Source organism: Nothoprocta perdicaria, unplaced genomic scaffold, assembly GCF_003342845.1.
Source record: "Nothoprocta perdicaria isolate Ctin4 unplaced genomic scaffold, notPer1 scaffold_157, whole genome shotgun sequence".
Taxonomy (NCBI): domain Eukaryota; kingdom Metazoa; phylum Chordata; class Aves; order Tinamiformes; family Tinamidae; genus Nothoprocta; species Nothoprocta perdicaria.
Genome location: NW_020454727.1, coordinates 689,092 through 708,730, shown reverse-complemented (window position 1 = coordinate 708,730; position 19,639 = coordinate 689,092). Strand labels below are relative to the sequence as shown.

The 19,639-nt window shown below is 54.0% G+C and overlaps 1 protein-coding gene across 7 annotated transcripts in view; it reads right to left on the bottom strand.

The window, feature by feature from the left end:
* The window catches only part of PTPRS (protein tyrosine phosphatase, receptor type S), a 75,871-nt gene that overhangs the window by 20,782 nt on the left and 35,450 nt on the right, over positions 1 to 19,639 (bottom strand). For 3 of the 7 annotated variants that reach the window (XM_026035257.1, XM_026035258.1, XM_026035259.1), the window contains exons 6-17: positions 19,172 to 19,441; positions 16,612 to 17,193; positions 15,794 to 15,927; positions 15,528 to 15,672; positions 9,715 to 10,020; positions 8,089 to 8,282; positions 5,758 to 5,875; positions 2,570 to 3,160; positions 1,788 to 1,885; positions 1,309 to 1,562; positions 810 to 903; positions 366 to 581 (exon numbers count right to left, since the gene is read on the bottom strand). In XM_026035257.1, the coding sequence (XP_025891042.1) occupies positions 366 to 581; positions 810 to 903; positions 1,309 to 1,562; positions 1,788 to 1,885; positions 2,570 to 3,160; positions 5,758 to 5,875; positions 8,089 to 8,282; positions 9,715 to 10,020; positions 15,528 to 15,672; positions 15,794 to 15,927; positions 16,612 to 17,193; positions 19,172 to 19,441 (3,002 nt within the window). Of the gene's footprint in view, positions 1 to 365; positions 582 to 809; positions 904 to 1,308; positions 1,563 to 1,787; positions 1,886 to 2,569; positions 3,161 to 5,757; positions 5,876 to 7,630; positions 7,658 to 8,088; positions 8,283 to 9,714; positions 10,021 to 15,527; positions 15,673 to 15,793; positions 15,928 to 16,611; positions 17,194 to 19,171; positions 19,442 to 19,639 lie in introns of all 7 variants that reach the window. The other 4 variants (XM_026035260.1, XM_026035262.1, XM_026035261.1 and 1 more) reach the window with 2 other exon arrangements.

Sequence of the window (19,639 nt, the reverse complement as noted above, 5' to 3'; positions counted from 1 at the left end):
CTCTTGTCCCTGAGGACCTGTGTGAAAGGTATTTTCTTTGTCCAAACCTCCAAGACAGATAGATCACTAAAAGATCATATTCACTTGAAGCTCATGTTTATGGCTTGCTGCACACAAAAGCCCCACAGCTGGACCGGAAGAGCCTTTGGAGGAGCAACAAAATAAAAAAAGGGTAATAATAATAAAAAAAWTCCCCCAAGCTCTGGTGTCTGGTGGGAGAGAGTCACAGAAAATGCCACAAGGGCACCAGAGCTGCTGGCCAGCTTGCAAGGAAGCTGCCCCTGGAGCTGCGGGCTCTGGTTGATAATGGGCACAGCAGGGTCACCAGCATCTGAAGGAGATGAGGCAAAGCAGGCAGCACTTACAGCCTCGGGCTCCTGGAGCACGGCCAGGATGAAGATGACGTATTTCTGCCCTGGCTCCAGGGCCCTGTTCTCGAAGTTGTCATAGTGCTTCATGTCCCCCAGGATGAAGTGGGAGGGGAGGGAGCGAAAGCGGGCAGCGATGTAGGGCTTGGGGAAGTCCAGTTGTCGGGAGTGACGTAGACTTCGGCGCCGGAGCCTCGCAATGTCCTGGACAAGCTGGAGGAGGCAAAGGAACATTCTGAGCTCTGATGCCTTCAGAGATGTTAAAGGAGTTGGGATGGAGAGGGAGCCAAACCAGACAGGTATTTAGATACCTAGAATATGCAGCACAGCACAGCCCAATGCCACCCTCTGTCACATCACTCCCGGCTGCCAGGATACTGCTGTGCCCATTACAGCTCTTGGCTGTGTCCCTGTCACCAGCTCCATCMCACCCACACTCACCTCTTCCAGGTCCATCTCCTCAGGGCTGCCCAAGGGGTTCAGGAACTGTCCACCCCGGGACTTCCTCAGGGGCACCACCACAATATAGTAAGCCCTGAGGGTTGAGAATAATCAGAAGAAACAGGAGAAATGAATCTCTTTCTAAGAGCCCCAGGAGGAGAGATCACATGCAGTGACGGCAGACTACGTTAGCCCAAACAGCCCAATTGGCACAGCCCAGCACACTGATTATTAGTTTTAATTTAGAACAGTTCTTAATGCTGTTCATGGAATAAATGTGGATTCAGTGGCACTCCCAAGTGCCATGTCTCCCTGTTTGATCCCCCCCTGCTCCTATGGCAGCTCCTGTTGGCCATGGGAAGTAGCTCCCAAAGTCAGACAAGGCAGCCAAAGCATGGAGCTCATCCTGCCACTACCTGTGCTGTGGGCTCCAGGCACCAGCACWGACCTCCGCAACGCAAATCAAGTGCTCTGAGCCTGCAATTTAACAAAAACCTACTGGACAGGCACGGAGGTCCTCACGTCTGGCAGAATCACCACCACGTTGCCATCAGCATCAGGCTTGTGGGTCACCTCTGGTTTCTTGGACAGCATGTCAGCCGCGGTCCAGGCAGCGACGTTCTGCTGCAAGCCCCCCATGCTATTGCCCCGGTTCATGAGAACAAAGTTGTAGAACGTGCGGGGCTTCAGGTTGGTGATGAGCTTCTTGGTGGTGCGGCCATCCACATCCACATTGAGCCCATTGTATTGGATCTGTGCAAGGCGAAGAGGCAGCAAAGTCACACCGCGGCCAAGGCTACAACTCAACAGTCCAGATTCTCAGCCCATTTCCTCAATCTAATGATTAACTATTACACGCTGCCCATATCTGGGAACTGAAGCCAGAATTCCTGGCTCTTAAAACCTCTTATTTAAACCAATAGATGAGTCCAAGGGGACAGAGAAGAAGGACAGTGCTGATTCCTCCCTCCCACTTGCCTTGTATGGGGTGGGAGAGTTGTAATTCTCAGGAAACTCCCAGCTCAGAAGGACAGATGTCTTTGTCACCATCTTCACTTTGAAGTTTTTGGGTAAAACTGCCGGAAGAAAAGTGAGGAGGAAGGGGAGAAAGGAGAAGAGAAGGCAGCAGAGGGAAGAAAGAGCAAGGAAGAGAAACAAGAGATGATCAGACACCAGCAAAAAGGGCTGCCAGTCTGCGACTGGCTGCAGCTGCGGGCATGGAAGGGTTYGTTCCCTCCTCCACACTTTGCTTGAGTTTTGCCAAGGTCCTTCTCCCAGCGCTCCTGTCCCTGTGCCTAACCCCGGGGAGCAGTGAGAAGGGTGCGCGGCTCCGCCTCACCCTGCCCGTGTTCGGCACACACCRAGCGCCTGGGTGGTTGCTGCAGGAACGAGGTGCTGGATTTCTGAGCATGCTCAGGTGAGGAAACCCATCCCAGGTCACGTTTGAGGCTTTTTTGCTATTTTTGTTTTCTTTTGGCTGCTTGCAAAAGCTGAAGAAAATGCTCTTCCCACCTGTATAGCGACTGGCCCCCCACTTCAGGTGCCAGTGTAAGAAGGGTGTCCGGACTTAACTTAGAAGAAAGTGGTAAAGGGACTTACCTGGYGTAAGGCAGAGAGGAGCTGAGGGACTGAGTGTGCAACCAGAGTGCTCTGCATTTACTCACGAGCCTGGCTGAGGTTTGGTGACCTCTCCAGCTCTGCCTCCCGGCACCAGCCCCGGTTACAAGGAGAGAGAGGGAGGAGAAACCGGTAAGTCCTACCTTGATCCAGCTGGAACGTCCGATACTGGACGGTAGGGCTGTACGGCCCGGGGCCTTTACTGGTGTGAGCCCGGATTTTAACGTCATAGGCGGTGTTGGGTTTGAGGCCGTTGAGGGTGTATGAGTTCTCTGGGGAGGGGGGCAGGTCTTTTTCCAGTGGGTTGCCGGGAGAACCGGCTTCCCGGTAGGCCACGGTGTATTTGACGATGGCTCCGTTCCTCTCGGCCAGCACGGGGGGGAGCCAGCCAAACTGGACCGACATGGCACTGATGTTGCTCGCCTCGAGGATCTGGGGGTAACCTTTGGGGATGTCTTCAGGGGTGGTGAGTTCCTGCACAGCTTCCTCCCCAAAGCCAGCCCGGCTTTTCACAGCCAGCTTGAAAACATACGTGGCGCCCTTGTGGATGCTGGGGGCCGTGTACTTATCCTCCAGGGCCGTGAACTCCAAGGTCGCCAGCGGGGCGACGTCCTTGCGGCCGAACTGAAGCCGGTAGCCCATCACCTGGCCTTCCGCATCCAATGGAGGCTCCCATTTCACCAGAAGGGTGTTCTCYGCTGTCTGGTGCACAGATAGGATGGGCTTTCCTGGGACTGGGAGAGGAGAGAGATACAGTCAGTCAACTGCAGGCCCATGTGCTTGGGAAGAAGATGTGGAGACTGCTGAGCTGCAGAAGGAGGCTGCCCGATTCAGCGGCCAGGTTCCACCTAACGTCCATGTACCTCAGCATCTCCCCCGTGACAGGACTGCTGCCACCCTGCCTCCATCCAGGCAGGGCTCTATCAAGTGTATAATGGGATGCACTGCTGGGGTTTCAACTGCCACATTTCTGGGGTCATTTCTTCTCCTTTGCACAGCACAGGCTGAGCACAGCCCCTTTACCAAGGACCCAAACACGCAGAGCTGGGTGGAAGGCCCCAGGGCATCCCGCCTCCCGGCCTCCCTGCCCGTGACACATGCAGCTCGGCAGAAAGACGGGAACAGACTGGCTCAGGCTGGGAGGGCCGGAGCTGCTGAGGGTGAAGTAATGAAGGATGGAAAAGGAGGTCTGGGCAGCCCCAGGTCCTGAGCAGCAGGCGCGGGGCCAGCTGAAGCGAATCTGGCAGGCGTCTGATCAGCCAGTTGGGTTCAGAAAGAAGGATGCGCGGAGGGAGCGGAACCAGAGCAAAAAGCGTGTGAGAGGAAGGGGGCTGGGTGCTCATCCAGGGTTTCCCTGCGTTTTCAGCTAACTCCCTGCTTAACCTGGCGGTCCCTTGGTGCTCTGCKGTGCCGCTGCCTAACGAGGCTGGCCCTGCCCGCTGCATGCGCGGCCCAGGGAGGCCCAGGCTGTGGCCCCATGTGGGCATTGACCCCAGCAGCCCATGCATCATTTGTGCTCACTCCACTTTCMGACATCTAATTTCCCATTCTCTGCCTTGCTGTTTCTCGTGGCTGAAGAGCAGAGGGAGAAAGGATGGAGTCTAAAGGAGGTGCCGGCCCCTCTGCAAGTGGCACGGAGCGGGCGGAGGAGCCAGGGATGGAAAGCTGCACCGTGGTAGCAAAGGAAAAGCTAAAGGAACTCGTTATGAAGAAAAACAATGCCATTACCTCTATGCTTTGCTTTTTATCACCAATGTTACTATAATCAGCTGAGCTTGAAAATATTACATTTGCACAACAAATATTGTCTGTTGGAAAGGTGAGAAGAAAGGTGGGGTAAAGTGTTTTATTTGCAATTGGTTTGGACACTAAAGGAGAAAATTGGATGTATTACAGTATTTAAATTCAGCCCCTAGCCCTGAATGATAAAGAAAGAAATCTTTCCTTCAGAAGGTCTATTGACTCAATGCTGTGAAGAAGATAAGAATGTCACAGAGCCATTTGAAAAGTGCTTTTTTTTTTTTTTAATAGCTATTTCGAGTTGGGGAAATTGAGTTTTGGGTAATAGCTGTGGCACTGGGGAAAACATCCCTCTGTGACTGATCACCTGCACTGCAAATCCTAATGGGAAGAGATGAGCACAGATGACAAGAGACAGTGACAAGGGATGCAGAGAGGGAGAGAACAGTGGAAACGGTAAAAAGTCTCAGGAAGAAGGAAATGAGAGAAGCAGAAGGATGGTGAGAAGAAATATGGGAAAAGCAGGACGGGAAAGGAGCAGAGGCTGAGTGAAGAAGAAGACTTAAGGGCACTGACACTGCAAAGCCTGGATACCGGCACCCAAACGCACCGCGCGGTGACACCCGCAAGACGTGGTGTCCTGGAAAGCAGCCTGCTCTCCTGCGTACCAGCTCCTGACTGCAGGCAGGAGAGGCAAGAGAGAAGAGACCGAAATCTCGTTGTGTGAAGACAAGAACAGAAAATGGGATGAAGGTGCAAGCTGGGGCAGAAAGAGAAGCCTGCAAGACAGCAGGCACTGAGAGGACTCGYGGGGAGCCAATCTCTCCTTTCTGCCCGCAGCAGAATAGCTTAGAGAGGCAAGGGCTGCCCCCTTGCCCCTGTCATAGCCCCACTCGGGCCTTGCCAACCCAGCACAGCCCTGCGTCCCCTGCACTGAGGCTGACTTTGCCACAAAGAATAGGTCAAGGGGAAGGAATCTGGGTGGTACAGGCAGACAGAGCCCGGGTCTCAGGAACACATGCCAGAAAAGGTCAGGACTGTCAGCAGGCTGCTTTCAGAGCAATCACTAGCCCTCAGCAAACAGGAGAGCTGCATTCACCCACAGTGCTGCAAGAGGAGGAGAGTGGGCACAGCCATCAGTCTCTCCCTGCTGCCTTTCAGTTCTTTGCAAGTYAGCACCATTACCACAGACCTCTGGGTCTCCTGTTCCTTGAGGTACCTGTGTGTGCACCAATCATCAAAGCTACAGAGCCTCCAGTGTCACCGTACAGGTCTGATCGGGCACAGATTCTATTTACTTGTAGTGCACTTGAATTCAGATGATAAGCCATGAATTCATCTTCTGTTGCATTACTGGCTGCTTTTGTGTGTTTTTCTTTTTTTTTACAGCACTGGACAGCACTGCCTGGAGTGCTACCTGGGAGGAATGGAATGTTTTCTACCCTACTAGGCAYAATTTCATTCTCAGGGGCAGCCTGCTTCAAGTCCTCTTCATGAAAGGGTGCAAGAAGCTGAGTCTAGAGGAAGAGCTTCTTGGCTTTGGGGTGTTAGGGACCTGCTGAATCCCCAAAGGGCAGGAACAGACTCTCACCTGCACCCTTGGTGGTGACCACTTTAGGTTTGCTGCGAGCACCATCTCCCTTCATGGTGTAGGCGGCTACAGTGATGGAATACGAAGTCTCAGGCTGGAGCCCAGCAATGATCATTTCCTGTTTGCAAGATGCCAAAGAAAACAACGTGAGTACCTTGACACACACACAAGCAGGCGGCTCCTCCTTGCAGGGGTCTCAGCCCTTCACTAGCATGCAGGAACATCCAATACATATGAAACCACGAGACAATCCCCAGCAGCTGGGCAGCTGTGGCAGGGGGAAGGCTGCTACAACCCCTCAGCAGGAGGCACGCAGGCTGCACTCGGCAAACAGCGCGTCCCTCTGCAGAGACCTGGTTCAAACGCGCTCTCTTCCAGAGCCACCTCTAACACACTCCCTATCTCCACACAAACTGCTTCAGCCATCAAACCGCTGCTGCTCTTCAAAGCGCTCCTCTTCACTGTGCCGTCTCAGAGGAGTTCTCACTGGTTTCAAGGAGATTACACTTTTTTTCCCTCCACCACTTCCCTCCCTACCCTCCTTAGATATTTTTAATGCCTTCATGATATTAAAGGGTTTGCTTTAACGCCAAGTGCAAGACGACGCTTTCTGCTTGCACGCCAAAACTCTCTGCTAAATCCCCAGCACCCGCCTTCCTCCATCCTCTATCAGCCTCAACACACCTGGCTTCCAGAGCGCTAAATAARAGACGGGCCTCAAGAACAGCCCTTCACAGACAGGGCTGCGATGCAACAGCAACACCCGTGCTAAATCACACAGGACGGGGGCATATGCTGCAGGGTTTTCTCTGAGGCCCTGATAAGGAGGAAGATGTGAATCTTGAAGCTTGTTTTATGGCTTTCCCCTTCCCTCATTCCCACTTCCCCTTTAGTCCTATGAATATTAAATTTTAGGGCAGCAAAGGGAAGTTTACTCGTCCTGGAAATATTAGCCCCAAAGCAGAGCAGGAGGTGGAACAGCAGAACTTCAAACAGCAGGATTTTAATGAATATGCTTAGAAGCCCTTAGCAAGAGGGGCAGGTTTGTCTTCTAGAAGTCAAGGAAGACCTGTCCTTTGCTGCAGAGTTTTGCTAAGATTTCAAGCAAGAGATTTTGCCTTTTGTATGATGCAGTTTCTCTACCTGTGAGGCCCTTCACTTCTGCAGGGCACATGGCACTCTCAGGCAGACATGCATACTTTCTGCTCAGTAGGAGCAGACCCTGTTATTCCAGGAAGGAAAGTCTTTCTCCTTCTCATTTGTAGCTGTAAGATGCCCCAAACCGTTCAGTATTTTAACAGCAGTAGCAAAAGTCAAGCATACTGCCAGGTTGATCTGAAGTTCCACTTAGAACATGAAAGGGCTGATAGTGATCCAGTGCTTCCTATAAACAATTATCTAGGAAGCTTGGCCCTCTAAGGACACGGACCATTCGTACATGCCCTGACAGTCTGGAAGTTCTGGGGCTCTAACTACCAACTGCTTTTAAACCTGTTCTTTTCAGACACAAACGAAGGGCAGAGGTAGCTGAGACCATCCTGCCTTTAAGCAAATATTCAAGAGAGGTTGGTCCCAAATTCAGCCTTCCAGCTGCTTCCCAGCGGAGGAGCAGCAGACTCATCTTTTCTCCAGAGCCCAGGGGAGAACCCTGCAGCGTTGCCGCCTGCGGACAAAYGACACGATCACGTCGGGTTGCAGAGCAAACTGAGCAGGGGGGACAGTGCATGGGAATACCAACAACAGGCTTTAAAACACACACACTGGCACTGCAAAATAAATAAATAAATAAAGGAAAAGGAAAATACCACAACACAACATGGAAGTGGGGGATGGCAAGGGACAGAACCAGGATGGGAGAATTTTTTTTACTTACGTATTCAGCTGTGTCATCTGTTTCCCACTGGACAGAGAACAAGAGAGGTTTTGCACATGAGAATACAAGAGGGGAAAGAGGGGAAAGACAGAGACGCAGCATGAGGAAGGAGTCCCTGAGCAAGCAGCCACACAAGGTCAGAAGTTACCGGGCCAGCACAAAAGAAGAAGTAGAGTGGGAGAAATTAGTAGACTCCACTGTGGCCTTAGCCTGTCTTAAAAGACCTCCCAGACACACGGATGGAGCTTAGTTGAGTGCTGGGAGAACAGTTCATACCCTTCCACAATGGCTATYGTCTGGGAGCACAAATGAACTGCAGAGAGATAACAGGTACCTTTGTCACAGGAGACACTCATCTCCTTTTGCCAGGAACAAGCTGCTCAGGAAGAACCAGGTGGCTGGAGCACCCACCCCTCAAAGCCTCCACGAGAGGAGAGCGGCAGCAGCAGAGCCCTTACCTGGGCGTCAGCCAGCATGATATCCTTGATCTGGGGCAGCCCCCTGGCCTCTCCGTTCTCCATGCGGACATAGTGCACCTGGTARCCGCGAATCTGGCCATGCTGGCGGTTCTGGACTGGAGAGCGCCAGAACACTTGGATGGCAGTGGAGTTCAGCACCTCCACCTCCACTTTCCGGGGTGGCGCACTGGGCACTGCRAGGAAGGGAGGAAAAGGGAAGGAGTCACTTGGAGGTTCCCACACGGAGCCCTTCACTGGCATAGGGATGAACATGCATGGAATCTACAGCCCTGGAAGGAGGGGAGGCTTAGAAAGCAACGTGGTGGCCCCATCACCCACTCTTGGCCTTTACTCAGTGAAAAAGGGAAGCAATTCTGGGTGACCTAATCTAGGTGGCCCTAAGATGTGCATGCATTTGAACAGGTCCATCTTAAACAGCTCYGCCTCACAGTGCAAATATCCTTCCACAGGCTCCTTTTCCCCAGTTTTCTTGGCTGGAAGGAACCACATAGTTCCACATCAAACATCAAAAATTTGAGAAAATTGGAGAAAATTCTGAAAAAAAATCAAAAAATTGAGGACAGAGCCCACTTCTTATGAGCCAGAAAAGCTCTGGTCTGTGGGATTTTAGGGTGGATAGAATGCACAGGGGGTTTTTCCTTGGATTTGCCTTGGCTCTCAGGCTTAGCAGGTTGGTGGTTGCAGCAGCTGCATAACCACAGGACTGGAGACAAGAAGTATCCTGGATGGGACTTGGGGGGATTTTTGAAAAGAACAGTACATGACCACCTCAYCTGCAGAACAATTTGTGATTTCACTAAGTAGGGAATTCTATCTACTTGGAGGTGGGCTGAGAGGCATGGAAAAAAGTCCCACACTGGGGACAAATCTGTCGGGTTTATTTTTACACTTTTTCTTTGGGATGGTAGAAAAAAGACTGAAATTTTGGATATGACTTCCCAAAGTCCTACCTCACCCTCAGCACTGTCCTCCTCCCTTCATGCACACACATGGTGACATGAACATCACTGTAGTGATAGCAGGAAAGTTCACGTCTCTTTATCTGCAACTGAGCTGCAACTTGAGCTGCTTGCCATTAAAAGCATCTTGCAACTCTACCAAAGAGGCTCTTCCTTCCCAGCAATAATCAGGACTTGGACTTAATGAGGGCATTAAGAAGCTGTGGGAAGAACTGCTAATATTTCAAAACAATTTYTCTCGGCGATGCCTTTGCCTTCTGTGGTTTGTCTCCTTTGCTACCTGTGATGTTAACTGCTGCCACCTCTTTGCTCAGTGGGGTTTTCTCTTCGGGAAAAATGGTGCTGCCAAGACCCAGAGGCTTGGCATTGAAAAAAAAATTAAAWAAAAAGAAAAAAAAYCACCAAAAATCCCATCCCCTTAAAAAAACAAGCAAAAACTGTGAAGGAAAACGTTCCAAGGGGCCTTTGGAGATGGCAGCAGATGCTGCTCCCCAGCTTGGTGGCGGCCGGGCTGAGGCACCGAACGGGCTTTGCCCTCGTGCCACCAACAGGGACTCCAGACATCCCGATGCCGGCGGAACCCCCCCCACCAGCACCCCGCGTCCCCAAGGAACCCCGTCCTCCATGCGGGGAAGCGCGCAATTACCATCTTCATCTGTTCGGACGACCACCGGCGAGCTCTCCGGGCCCGGCCCCACCTCCGTATGAGCCACGACAGTGATGCGATACTCAGTCCACTTCTCCAGGGACTCCAGGAGGATCTGACTGGTGGTTGGGGGGATATCATTCACCTCCTTGAGCTCCGAGTCCTCCGAGTCCAGCGCTCGATAGTAGACGCTGTAGCCAGCCAGGACGCCATTTTGGCTTTCGGCCGGAGGCGGCCGCCAACTTACCAGAATGGCGGTGGATCTGGTGCTGACGCATTTTACGTCTTGAGGGGGGGCGGACGGTTCTACGAGGGGGGAAGATTCAGGAGGGGAGAGGGAAGAAGGGGGGAGAAAACAAAAGATGGGAAAGATAAAAGGAAAAAAAAAAACAGAAAGAAAAAGAAAATGACAACGAAAAATCTAAAACGAAACGTAYAAAAAGTTTGGTTCAGGAAGATAAAATTAAAAAAGAAGAGAGCTTTTCGTTGGTGGTCTTTTTTTTTTTTTTCTTGAAAAAAAAAAAAAAAGGGGAAGGCGGAAAAAAAAAAAAAAGGCAACGGAAGCGAAACGGGGCCTCAAAACCCAGATGGGATAAAGCAAAGGGTGGCAGGGCGGGCGGGCTAGCCAAGCGGTCCTGCTGCTCTGGCCTCCCACCCCACCCGGCCTTTACCGCGGCCTCGCAAACTCGGGGCTCCTTTCCAAACCAGGGCCTGGGCCAGCTCCTATTGGCTTGAGGGGTCTGTGTAAATTAAGTGGGAAAGACAAATCTTTGGCCAGGAGGCTTAAACTGGTCTTTTAAGAGACCTCCGGGTAGTTCTTAGTTGCCCACCAGCTTCTAGGAGGCTGAAGGCCAGAGTGCTAACGACTGGAATAGGCAACGAGCGGGGCAAGAGGGTTTGGAGACAAGGTCTGCCAAGGGGCCAGGATGGAGGTTTCCAGGGATTCAGGACCCGCCGGGATTCCCAGCTGTTATAGCAGGCCTGACTGCCATTGCGCTCACTGCCTACCCCATGGAAGTGTCTCCCGGAAAACTCTCAAGATCCCTTGGAAAAGCTGGTACTACACAACCAGCGTAGACAGAGGCAACCCCGGCAGGCTGGTCTGCACGGTGGGCGAGGGCTAAACCACATCTTCCCGGTGCTGGTGGCTCGTGTAGGTGCTCACTGAAGCTGCCCGGGGCGATTCTGCGTGGCCCTGCCTCGAGACACTGCGAAGACAGCCCAAACCACAGCTCTCATCTCAGGAGATGTCACAAGTCTGGGAGACAAAACAGCCCTGCTGCTTCTGTGACCTGCCAGCCGTTACGAACACTGGCCACTTTGGGCCATCTTAGGCTAGACCTTCTCTCCCTTCTTTCAATCACCGAATCCGATTAATCGCTCCAGCTTAGCCAAGAGCATGATGAATTGTCAAGGCAAACCTGCAAACTCCATCTCACCTAATACAGCCAAAYTGCAGGTCCTGCCAGGAACTTGGGCATCCCTCGAAGCCCTCAAAGCAAGCCTGGGCTTGAATGCTGGGCACTTTCATTCCAGTACTGCTTTTTTAATCAACCAATGCTATTTATGGAGGAATGATCTTTTCAAGTCTTTCAATCCCATCCCTGACTCGCAAACAGAAGTTTGGGCTCAACTCTAAATCAAGCCACATGTTCYGCACATGCCTCCATTAAGTGGAAGGAAAGAGGTTTTGCAGTGAGAATGAAGAAGGTCCTTACACTGCTCAATAGTTCATTGTGCGCTTTGTCCTCCTACATTTGAAGCTTGCTTACTAACCTGTAGCTTTACTTAAATGGCAAAATGAAAACCTTACGCTAAGAAATCCCAGAGCCTGAGTGCTGAGAGCCCTTGACCATGGCTAGCCACGCCAAATGATACAAAATATGGCAAACAAAGAAAACCAAAAGCAACAAACTCAAAAACGAAAGCTAAATCAAGCTGATAACTTCAAATAAAAATACCAAAAAGAAAATCATAATAAAATAATACTGATATAAAAGTGACGCCTTCCAGAACATTCCCAGTCTGTTTACCTACCTTCCATGCTTCAACTGCTAACTTATAAGACTTTCTTACGAGAGAGCAAGAGAAACTGAGCTACGAGGCCAGACCAAGCTCCTGGTGGGTTTCTGCACGTGGCTGGTTTTTTAGATGCAGCCAGCTCTGCTACCAGGTCCCGCAGGCTGCTTTTCTCTTCCCTCAGCATCTGAGCTTTTGCAAGAATGGGCATTTTCAACGCCAATCTCTTCCCTTTGGTCCCGACAAGGGTCAGGAGGGCAGGGYGGCAGGTAGCCACTGAGGATTGCCTCCCCATGGCTCTCCCCACATGCTGTGATTGCTGCGGCACTGCCACCTTCAAATGGGACCGCCGCGCTGCTCCTCCCGCATCCCCTAAGAACCTCAAGTCCCTTTCAGTGTACGGAAAGGACTCAGCCGTCTTCCAGGGTCTGCATGAGGCTGTTCACTTCCAGCTTGCTCCCTGTCAGGGGCTGGTAGCACTCAAAGCTTCCTCTCCTGCCTAGCGATCCAGCCATAGCCACCACGGCGGMGAAACCCACTGCGGAGAGGGTCTGACCCGACCTACCCTTTCCATCCTGAACCTCATTCTGAAAGCCCCGGGGAGCAGAGCCCGAGCTCCAGCTGGCGCTGGCACTTGGCTGCAGTGGCAGCTGCTGCGCGTGGTGACGCTTTCTTGCTCACTCACCCTCYGCGCTCCAGCATGGAGACCTACTGAGAGGCCCTGGAGCGAGGCCTCCTTTGGGAAACGTCTGCTCTTTCTCTGCTCAAAATGAGGTGCTGAGGGAGAAGGGGGAAGAGCCCGAAGGCCCAGGTCCCACCCCGGCCCCCTCCCCGTCACTCTCRACTACAGCACCTGGATGAAAACGGCCACCAAGTGCTGGCCGCCCACGCTGGAGACGCGGCTGGGGCGCTCATGGCACAGGGAGAGTCCTTCACAATCCAGCCCACCCTGCGAGGCCGGGGCCACGTGCACGCACGCGTGGGGTGAGAATCAGCGAGGGCCAAGCTCCCCAAACTGGGGCTGCATCCGCCTCGCAGCAGWGCCCTTTACTGGGGCAGGAGCCAGAGCAAGAAGCCATCAGCGAGTAGATGGTTGACTTTGCCTGGTGGTCTCCATGTCCGCCACGCAGACGTGGTCTTTGGGAACCCTTCCCGTCCTCCCAYGGGCTCCGGGATGTTTCTGGACTTGGGTGGACCCACACACGTGTGCGTGAGCCTGCAGCTGCAGGGTGGACTGTATTTGTGAATCCGCTTGAGACCAGCCAGTACTCACCTGCACCGCATCTTTTACATGCTTTAAAGTTGACTGTCCAAGCCACAAGAATGACCCTTACTGACCTTGAGCAATACAATGTTTTTTAACCCTTTAGGTACCATAGACTTTGCACAAAGTTTCTTTCACCTCTTGCACTGCGAGGAAGGGGGAAGGGAAGGAGGGCAGAGCTAGCGGGTGGGAGAAACACCCTTTTGAAGGAAGGAGCAGAAGGTAAGAAATCCCTGCTGCTCCTCCACCGCTGCACGTGGAGCCTCACAGCACCCACCCCTGCCTGTCGCCCCCTGAAATTTCGGAGTTGGAGAGATGCTAAGGAGCCCTGGGAAGGTCGTGGCTATTTAGCAAGGGCAAAAGGAGCTTCCTCCAACCCTGAGARTCTGCCATTTTCACAATCTATGTCTCTGGTACTTGAAGAGTTAAAACCCAGCTACTTCAAGAAGAAAAAGATACTTTACCTTTAGTTTAATGGATTTTACTTTGGTTATGATGCTCGGGAGGAGCTCCCTGCTGTACAGGGAGGCAGGGGGTGCAGTGCAGGGAGGGCAGCGGGCGCATGCTGGCCCGCTGAGCGAGCAGGGGGACAGCACCGAACACAGCAGGAGCAGGAGGAGGAGGAGGAGGAGGAAGGCTTTGCTGCAGAGACAAGATGCCATCGGGGTGTGAAACCGCCCAGCGAGAGACAGACACGCAGACAGAGAGAGCAGGAGCGGGTTTCCGYGGGCTGCGAGAGCATGCAGGCAGGCAGAGCAGAGAGAGGAGAGAGCCATGGAGCGGGCCAAGGAGGAGCYGAACAGAAAAGGAGCTGCGGAGGGGAGACACAAAAGCCTGTCCCGAGCCAGAAGGTCTGTGAGCCGAAGGATGGCGCCCGCACCGGCGAGAATTGACTCGTTCCTCCAGCAGCCAGCCAGGAAAAAACGTGTCACCGTGTTACAGGACGCCGACAGCTCACGGCTGCTGTCCTTAAGAGCGTTAACGAAGCTACGGAAGCGGCGCCAGAGCAACGAAGCGGGTGTCGAGCAGCTCTGCGCCGCCTCAGAGCGCCCCAAAGCCTTCCCCTGTCCCGGCTGCCCTTCTCTGCGCCCCTCGGGGCCGTGCCCGGTGTCATTGAGCCCTGCTGCCATCGGCCCCGCGCCCCCCTCGCAGCTTGCTGTCCTCAAACCCAGCGCCCGCAGCCTCTTTTCCTCCCGCTCCTGTGGCTCTCTGGAGGGAAGCCCCTTGCAAAACAGAAGCAGAGTGTGGGTAAGTTTGACGCCACTGGTTTTCCAGGTCCTTTCAATCCATTTTCCGCCACCCGCACTGTGGTGGTCCCTCGGACAGTCCCATACTGGGTCAGAACCAGCAGGCTTGCAGCAAGGGATTTTCTTTCAGCACGTATAGATGTTAGAAAAAATAAAAACAAACCAAAAACAGAGGGGGAAACCATTTGAAGGAAAGAAGAAAACAAATTATCTCTGAAGGGACTGGAGGCCTGAGAATGCACCCAGTAAGGATGGATAGAGATCCCCTTTCTTCTCACTCCTAGGGGGGAGAGAAGGAGAGGGAGAGAGAGGGAGAGGAGAGGGACACAGCACCAAGTGCCACCCGGCAGGACAGGGCCGGCGCGGGCTGGGAGCCGCCGCTCGCCCTCGGGAAGGGCTCGGACACGGAGCAGGCGCTCGCCCTCCTCGCACTGCTGCCCAGAGCCATTTGTGAGTTAGTTCTGCTCCCGGCTGCTCCAAACTGCGGCGCAGTGATTTAGTAGAGATGAGAGGAGACAGAAAACACAAAGAACAGCTGCCACAGCCACTCATGCAGTGAAAGAAAAAAAACACCTCGTTTAAAAGCAAAGATCTGTGAAAAGCCCAGGTTGAGATATTGCCGGCTGGGGTTATCGTCCCCAGGGCAACAGCGAAGGGAGACAATCCATTAAACTAAAACCAGCACGTTTTGGTTGCATTCGCTCCATCCTGGTGTCATTAACGTCCCCTCTGGCCCCAGCCTCCACATGACTCCTCTCTCCAGCTCTGCCCAAGCCCAAACGGGTTGGTGGCCGGCGCCGGCCGGGACAACCGGCCTTCCTGCCATGGGCGCCCAAGTCTCCCGCGAAATGCCACGTGAGGCCTGCACTGCCGAAGGCCGGCGGGGACGCCGGGAGCCTTCATTAACCGCCTTCCCTTCTCCTCTTCCTCCCCGCCTGCCCGGCCATCTCCCTGCTCCACAGCTCCTTTCCGGACAGCAGTCGAGACGCCGTGGTGGGGATGCCGTCCTCCCTGAGCATGCTCAGCACCAAGGGCCGGGMCTCGGCCCCCCGCCTGCCCCACGGAGTCAAGGGGACGGTGCCTTTGCCTACCGCCCCCTGTGCCCGCGTTCTGGCTCCCTACGCCAGCAAGGGAAAGAGGGCGCAGGTCCCCAGGAGCCCACGGAGTAACCCGGGACGCGGGAAGCTCGGCGTGCCCCCCAGCTCCGTACCCCTGTGCCCGCCTGCTGCGGCTCCCTCACTGTCTTCCCCTCAGAGAAGGGTGGCAAAAGGAGAGACACCTACTAGACTGCAAGGTGCGCTCCCGGACCTCCGGGGTGAAGGCCCCCAGGCCCAGAGCCGAGCGGGCCGCCAGCCGGAAGACATACTCAGTGTTGGGCTTCAGGCCTTCCACCGTGAACGAGGTCGTCGGCTCAAAGGTCTTCGACACCTGCGGTGGGTGAGGGGGAAGAAAAAGGAATGGAAATGAAACCAAAAGGGAGCCCGGGGGTCCGGGCGCTGCTCCGTTCCTGCAGGCATCAACGCTCCGCGCTGCTCTTCTCCGCGCTCACCTCCCTGCCGTGGTCTCCTTCCCTATAGAGGAGCTCGTACTTGACGATGATCTCCTGCCGGGGAGGGCTCCACAACAACACGATGCTCGTCTCCGTCTTGGCTTCTGCTCGGAAGTTCATTGGCTGCCCAGGGACTGGCACGGAGAAGGGTGGCACGGGACAGGATGGGAGACGGGAGGTAGAGATGGGAGACAGGAGGAACCACGTTTACTTGGCTAGTTCAAAGACTCCTATTCCATTTTCTTTAAGGCCTGCATGTGAAGAGCATCTGAGCAGCAGGAAAATGCTACAAAAGGGCAGGCTCTTCCTTTAGAACAAGGTACAGTTAGAGTCCACTGCAGGACAAGGGCAGCAAACGGTCCAGAGCTGCCAAAGGCAGAGCAGTGCCACTGGATCATTCCCCTTTCAGCTCTGAGTGGGTAGTTTCTAGGTACTTTTTAAGAAGAGTTAAACTTCACCGTTCCCTGGGCCCTAACTGTTTTTAGGTCTAGAAGAGATGCTGTGAAACCAGAGGTACTAAGTTACCTCACTTTGAAGCATCATATAGCAAAAAAAAAGGGATCCTCACTGCACAACTGTGTGCCCTGCCCACGTAAGTAGCCACCCTCCTGAGAACAGAGACCAGAGACCACATGCCAGGTCCTCTGGCTCCAGCCACCAAACCAAACTTCTTCCCAGAAGGTTCTTTCTATTCTAACTCAATTGAGCCAATAAAGAAAACGAAATGTGCTGGTGACACAGCACTCGTGGCTGGATAATGCTCTGAGTCACCAGCTCTCTCCCTCCTGCAGCCCAGCCCGGCCAAGGYTAGTGCTCACCTCCTTGTTGTGTCTTAACCTGGATGGGGTCAGAAAGAGGCCCATCTCCCACAGAGGTGAAGGCCAGCACCCGGACCGTGTAGGTTTCATCCTCCAGGAGGCTGCCCACCGTGGTCAGGAGGCTGTCGTCCACGTTGTGCTTCTGCCAGTTGCTGACGGGTTGATCGGGCTCCATGGTGTAATACACACGATAGCCCCGGATCTGCCCGTTGGGCTCCACCGGTTCCTCCCACTGGATAATCATGGTGGTGCTGCTCAGCATTCGGCCCTGCACATTACGGGGGGCACTGGCCGGGGCCTGTTCCCCAGTGCGGGTGACCACCGACTCGCTGGGAGGTCCCTGCCCGATGCTGTTGACTGCAGAGACCCAGATCTCATATTCAGAATTAGGGCTGAGCCCCCCAATGCTGTAGCGTGTGGTRGTGATGTCCTCTTTGATCTGATACGGTCCATCCTGGCTTTTCGACTTGTATTCAATGACATAGTAGGACACAGGGTCTGGATTCCCAGAGTCCCAGGTGATGGTGATACTTGTTGCTGTCGTCTCTGTCACCACCGGCGTCCCAGGAGCCTTGGGGAGTGCTGAGAATCAGGAAGAACAGACACTTAAAAAAAAAACATATGCTGAAATGGTGCCTAATTGGGCTAGTTAGGGCTCTAGGAGCCAGAGGCACAGTACCAATCACAGCGAGGCAGTTCAGTAAAGTGCTGCTGAAATATTATGAACCTAGTTATACACTCTATTATCCTCCTTAAACTGCTCCATCAAAGGCGAAGCGTTCAGCTAAACATCTGGAATCGTTAGCAGAGGCTTCATCTGAACGTCCGCTGGCTCACGTGGCAGCGGGGAAAAGCAGCTTCCCGAGAGCTGCTTGCGAGCACGGAACCACGTCTGAAACTGCACTGAGCGCCYGGCGCAGGCCCTGCTGAAGCCCTCCTGTTCCGCAGCACAGACTGCGCTTTCCAGAACTAGCAAACCCAAGCACGTGGAGGTGCTTCTCTTGCCCCACAGCGTGTTAACGCTCACCTCCCTTGGTCCTTCTCCTAATGGGAGCTTCCCGGGACGGCGCGCCAAGCACCGGGCACCTTTACAGCACGCTTTACGTGCCTTCCTACGAGATACGGGCGACAGACCCTTCCAAGCTCCTCTCCTCTAGGCTTGAGCTCCTCTAAAGCTTTACATTCCCATTGCATTTTCCAACTGGAAAAGAGTGCAGATGCGTACACGCAGGAACGYGGGGGAAACAGAAAACAAAAAGCTGAAAGGCAGCAGGACAAGAGTCCACAGCTGAGGCYGCAGGACAGGTGGAAGCAGATGCAGTGTATCTCAGATAATGGCTTTTTATATTAATAATATAAGACAAGGAAAAAGGAAAAAAAGAACCCAATCGAGCCCCAGGCATCTTTCGCTGCCACATGAGCCCACTCCCTGTGCAAACAGCTCAGTTTCACGTCAAGATTCAATAGTGCCTATTCATTGCTATTGTCAGAACTCCCTTACTCAGAGGCGCTGGTATAAAAGGATCTATTTTGCTTTCACCCACCCCTTCTCCAGAGCATTCCTCCTCCTCTCCCCCCATCCTTCCCCACCCCGTCTCCCCCCCAGGCCCTTACGGGCAGCACCGGCCCTCAGAGCAGACACCAGCTCTCGCCGAGAGCTCTCCACTCACCCAACCACAGGGGCATCCCGCTTGGGTTTTAATACTCCCCTGCTGAGGACACAATAGGTTGAAGGCTGCACCCGGGCTCCTCCTGGGAATCGCTAGCTGGCGCCTGGGGTTACTCCCCATCTTGCTGAGGCAACAGCGGCCGCGCTACGCTCTACCGCGGGGCGCATGCCGGGCTCGGCGCGGCCCTAGCCTSGCAGCAGGATGGCAGGCACGTTCGGGCCATCCAAGGCCGCTCGCAGATGGCCCAGGCGGCCCTGGGTCCCAGGACACACACACACGTGCAGGGCTCGGAATCACAGGCTCCAGCGTAACACAAGGATTAGGCTCCAGGGCAAGGGAGGATCTCAAGCCACCAGCTTCTCSTTCACTGAGCACTTCTTTGTGCAGGGGAGCCCCAGACACATGCACAGTCCCAGCACTCACAGTACACACGCGTGTCCTCCTGCTCATGCTCACATCCCTATGCACGGACACACAGGCTTGTGAGAACACGGACTTGCACGCGTGCAGCCAGGCACCCACATGCCCATCCAGCCACGGAGCTCCTGCTCCCATGCACCACACTCATGCACGTCTCCCTTTTCCCATGCAGAACTGTGCTCCAGGCGCAGGACCAGGCAGTCCCAGGCTCACCCCATGCAGCCCCCGAGAGACACAAACACGGGTGGCTACTCACTGCTCAAACCCAGCCACACGGCGACACATCCATGCATGCACCAGAGGGGCCAGGACCACATACCCACGGACGCCCGCGTGCAGAGACACGACACATGCCCACGCGTGCTCAGACGCTCTGCCAGGGCCGTGCACGCAGCGGGCGCCCCGTGCGCGCGGCCGCCCGCGCCCCAGCTCGCATGCACGGCCGCACAGCCCTGCTCACACTCCCTTACATTTCACCGTGATCTGGGCAACGGCTTCTATGACTCCCAGACTGGACATGGCCACACACGTGTAGTTGGCGGAGTCCTTGACGTCCGTGAGCTCCAGGACATTGCGGCCCACGGGCATGTCATCCTCGGGCGTCAGGTCCTCCGCTCCCTGCATCCACTTGACGTAGGGCATGGGCGAACCCACCGCCACGCAGGTGATGTTGACGTTGCCCCCGGGCATGATCTCGTGGCTGACGGGTAGGATGGAGAAGCGAGGGGCCACGCGGCGAACTGTGGACGAGACGCACAGAGGTAACAAAAAAACAAAACAGAACAGAACGGAAACGGAAAACAAAAGAACGAAGGAGAACAAAAGAGAGAAAGGAAAAAAAGAAGAAAAGGGAGAAAAAGAAAAAAGAGTAAAAGATAATTTAAATACAGATGGGGTTTGTTATCATTTATTTTCTTCCTTCATTAAAAACAAAACRA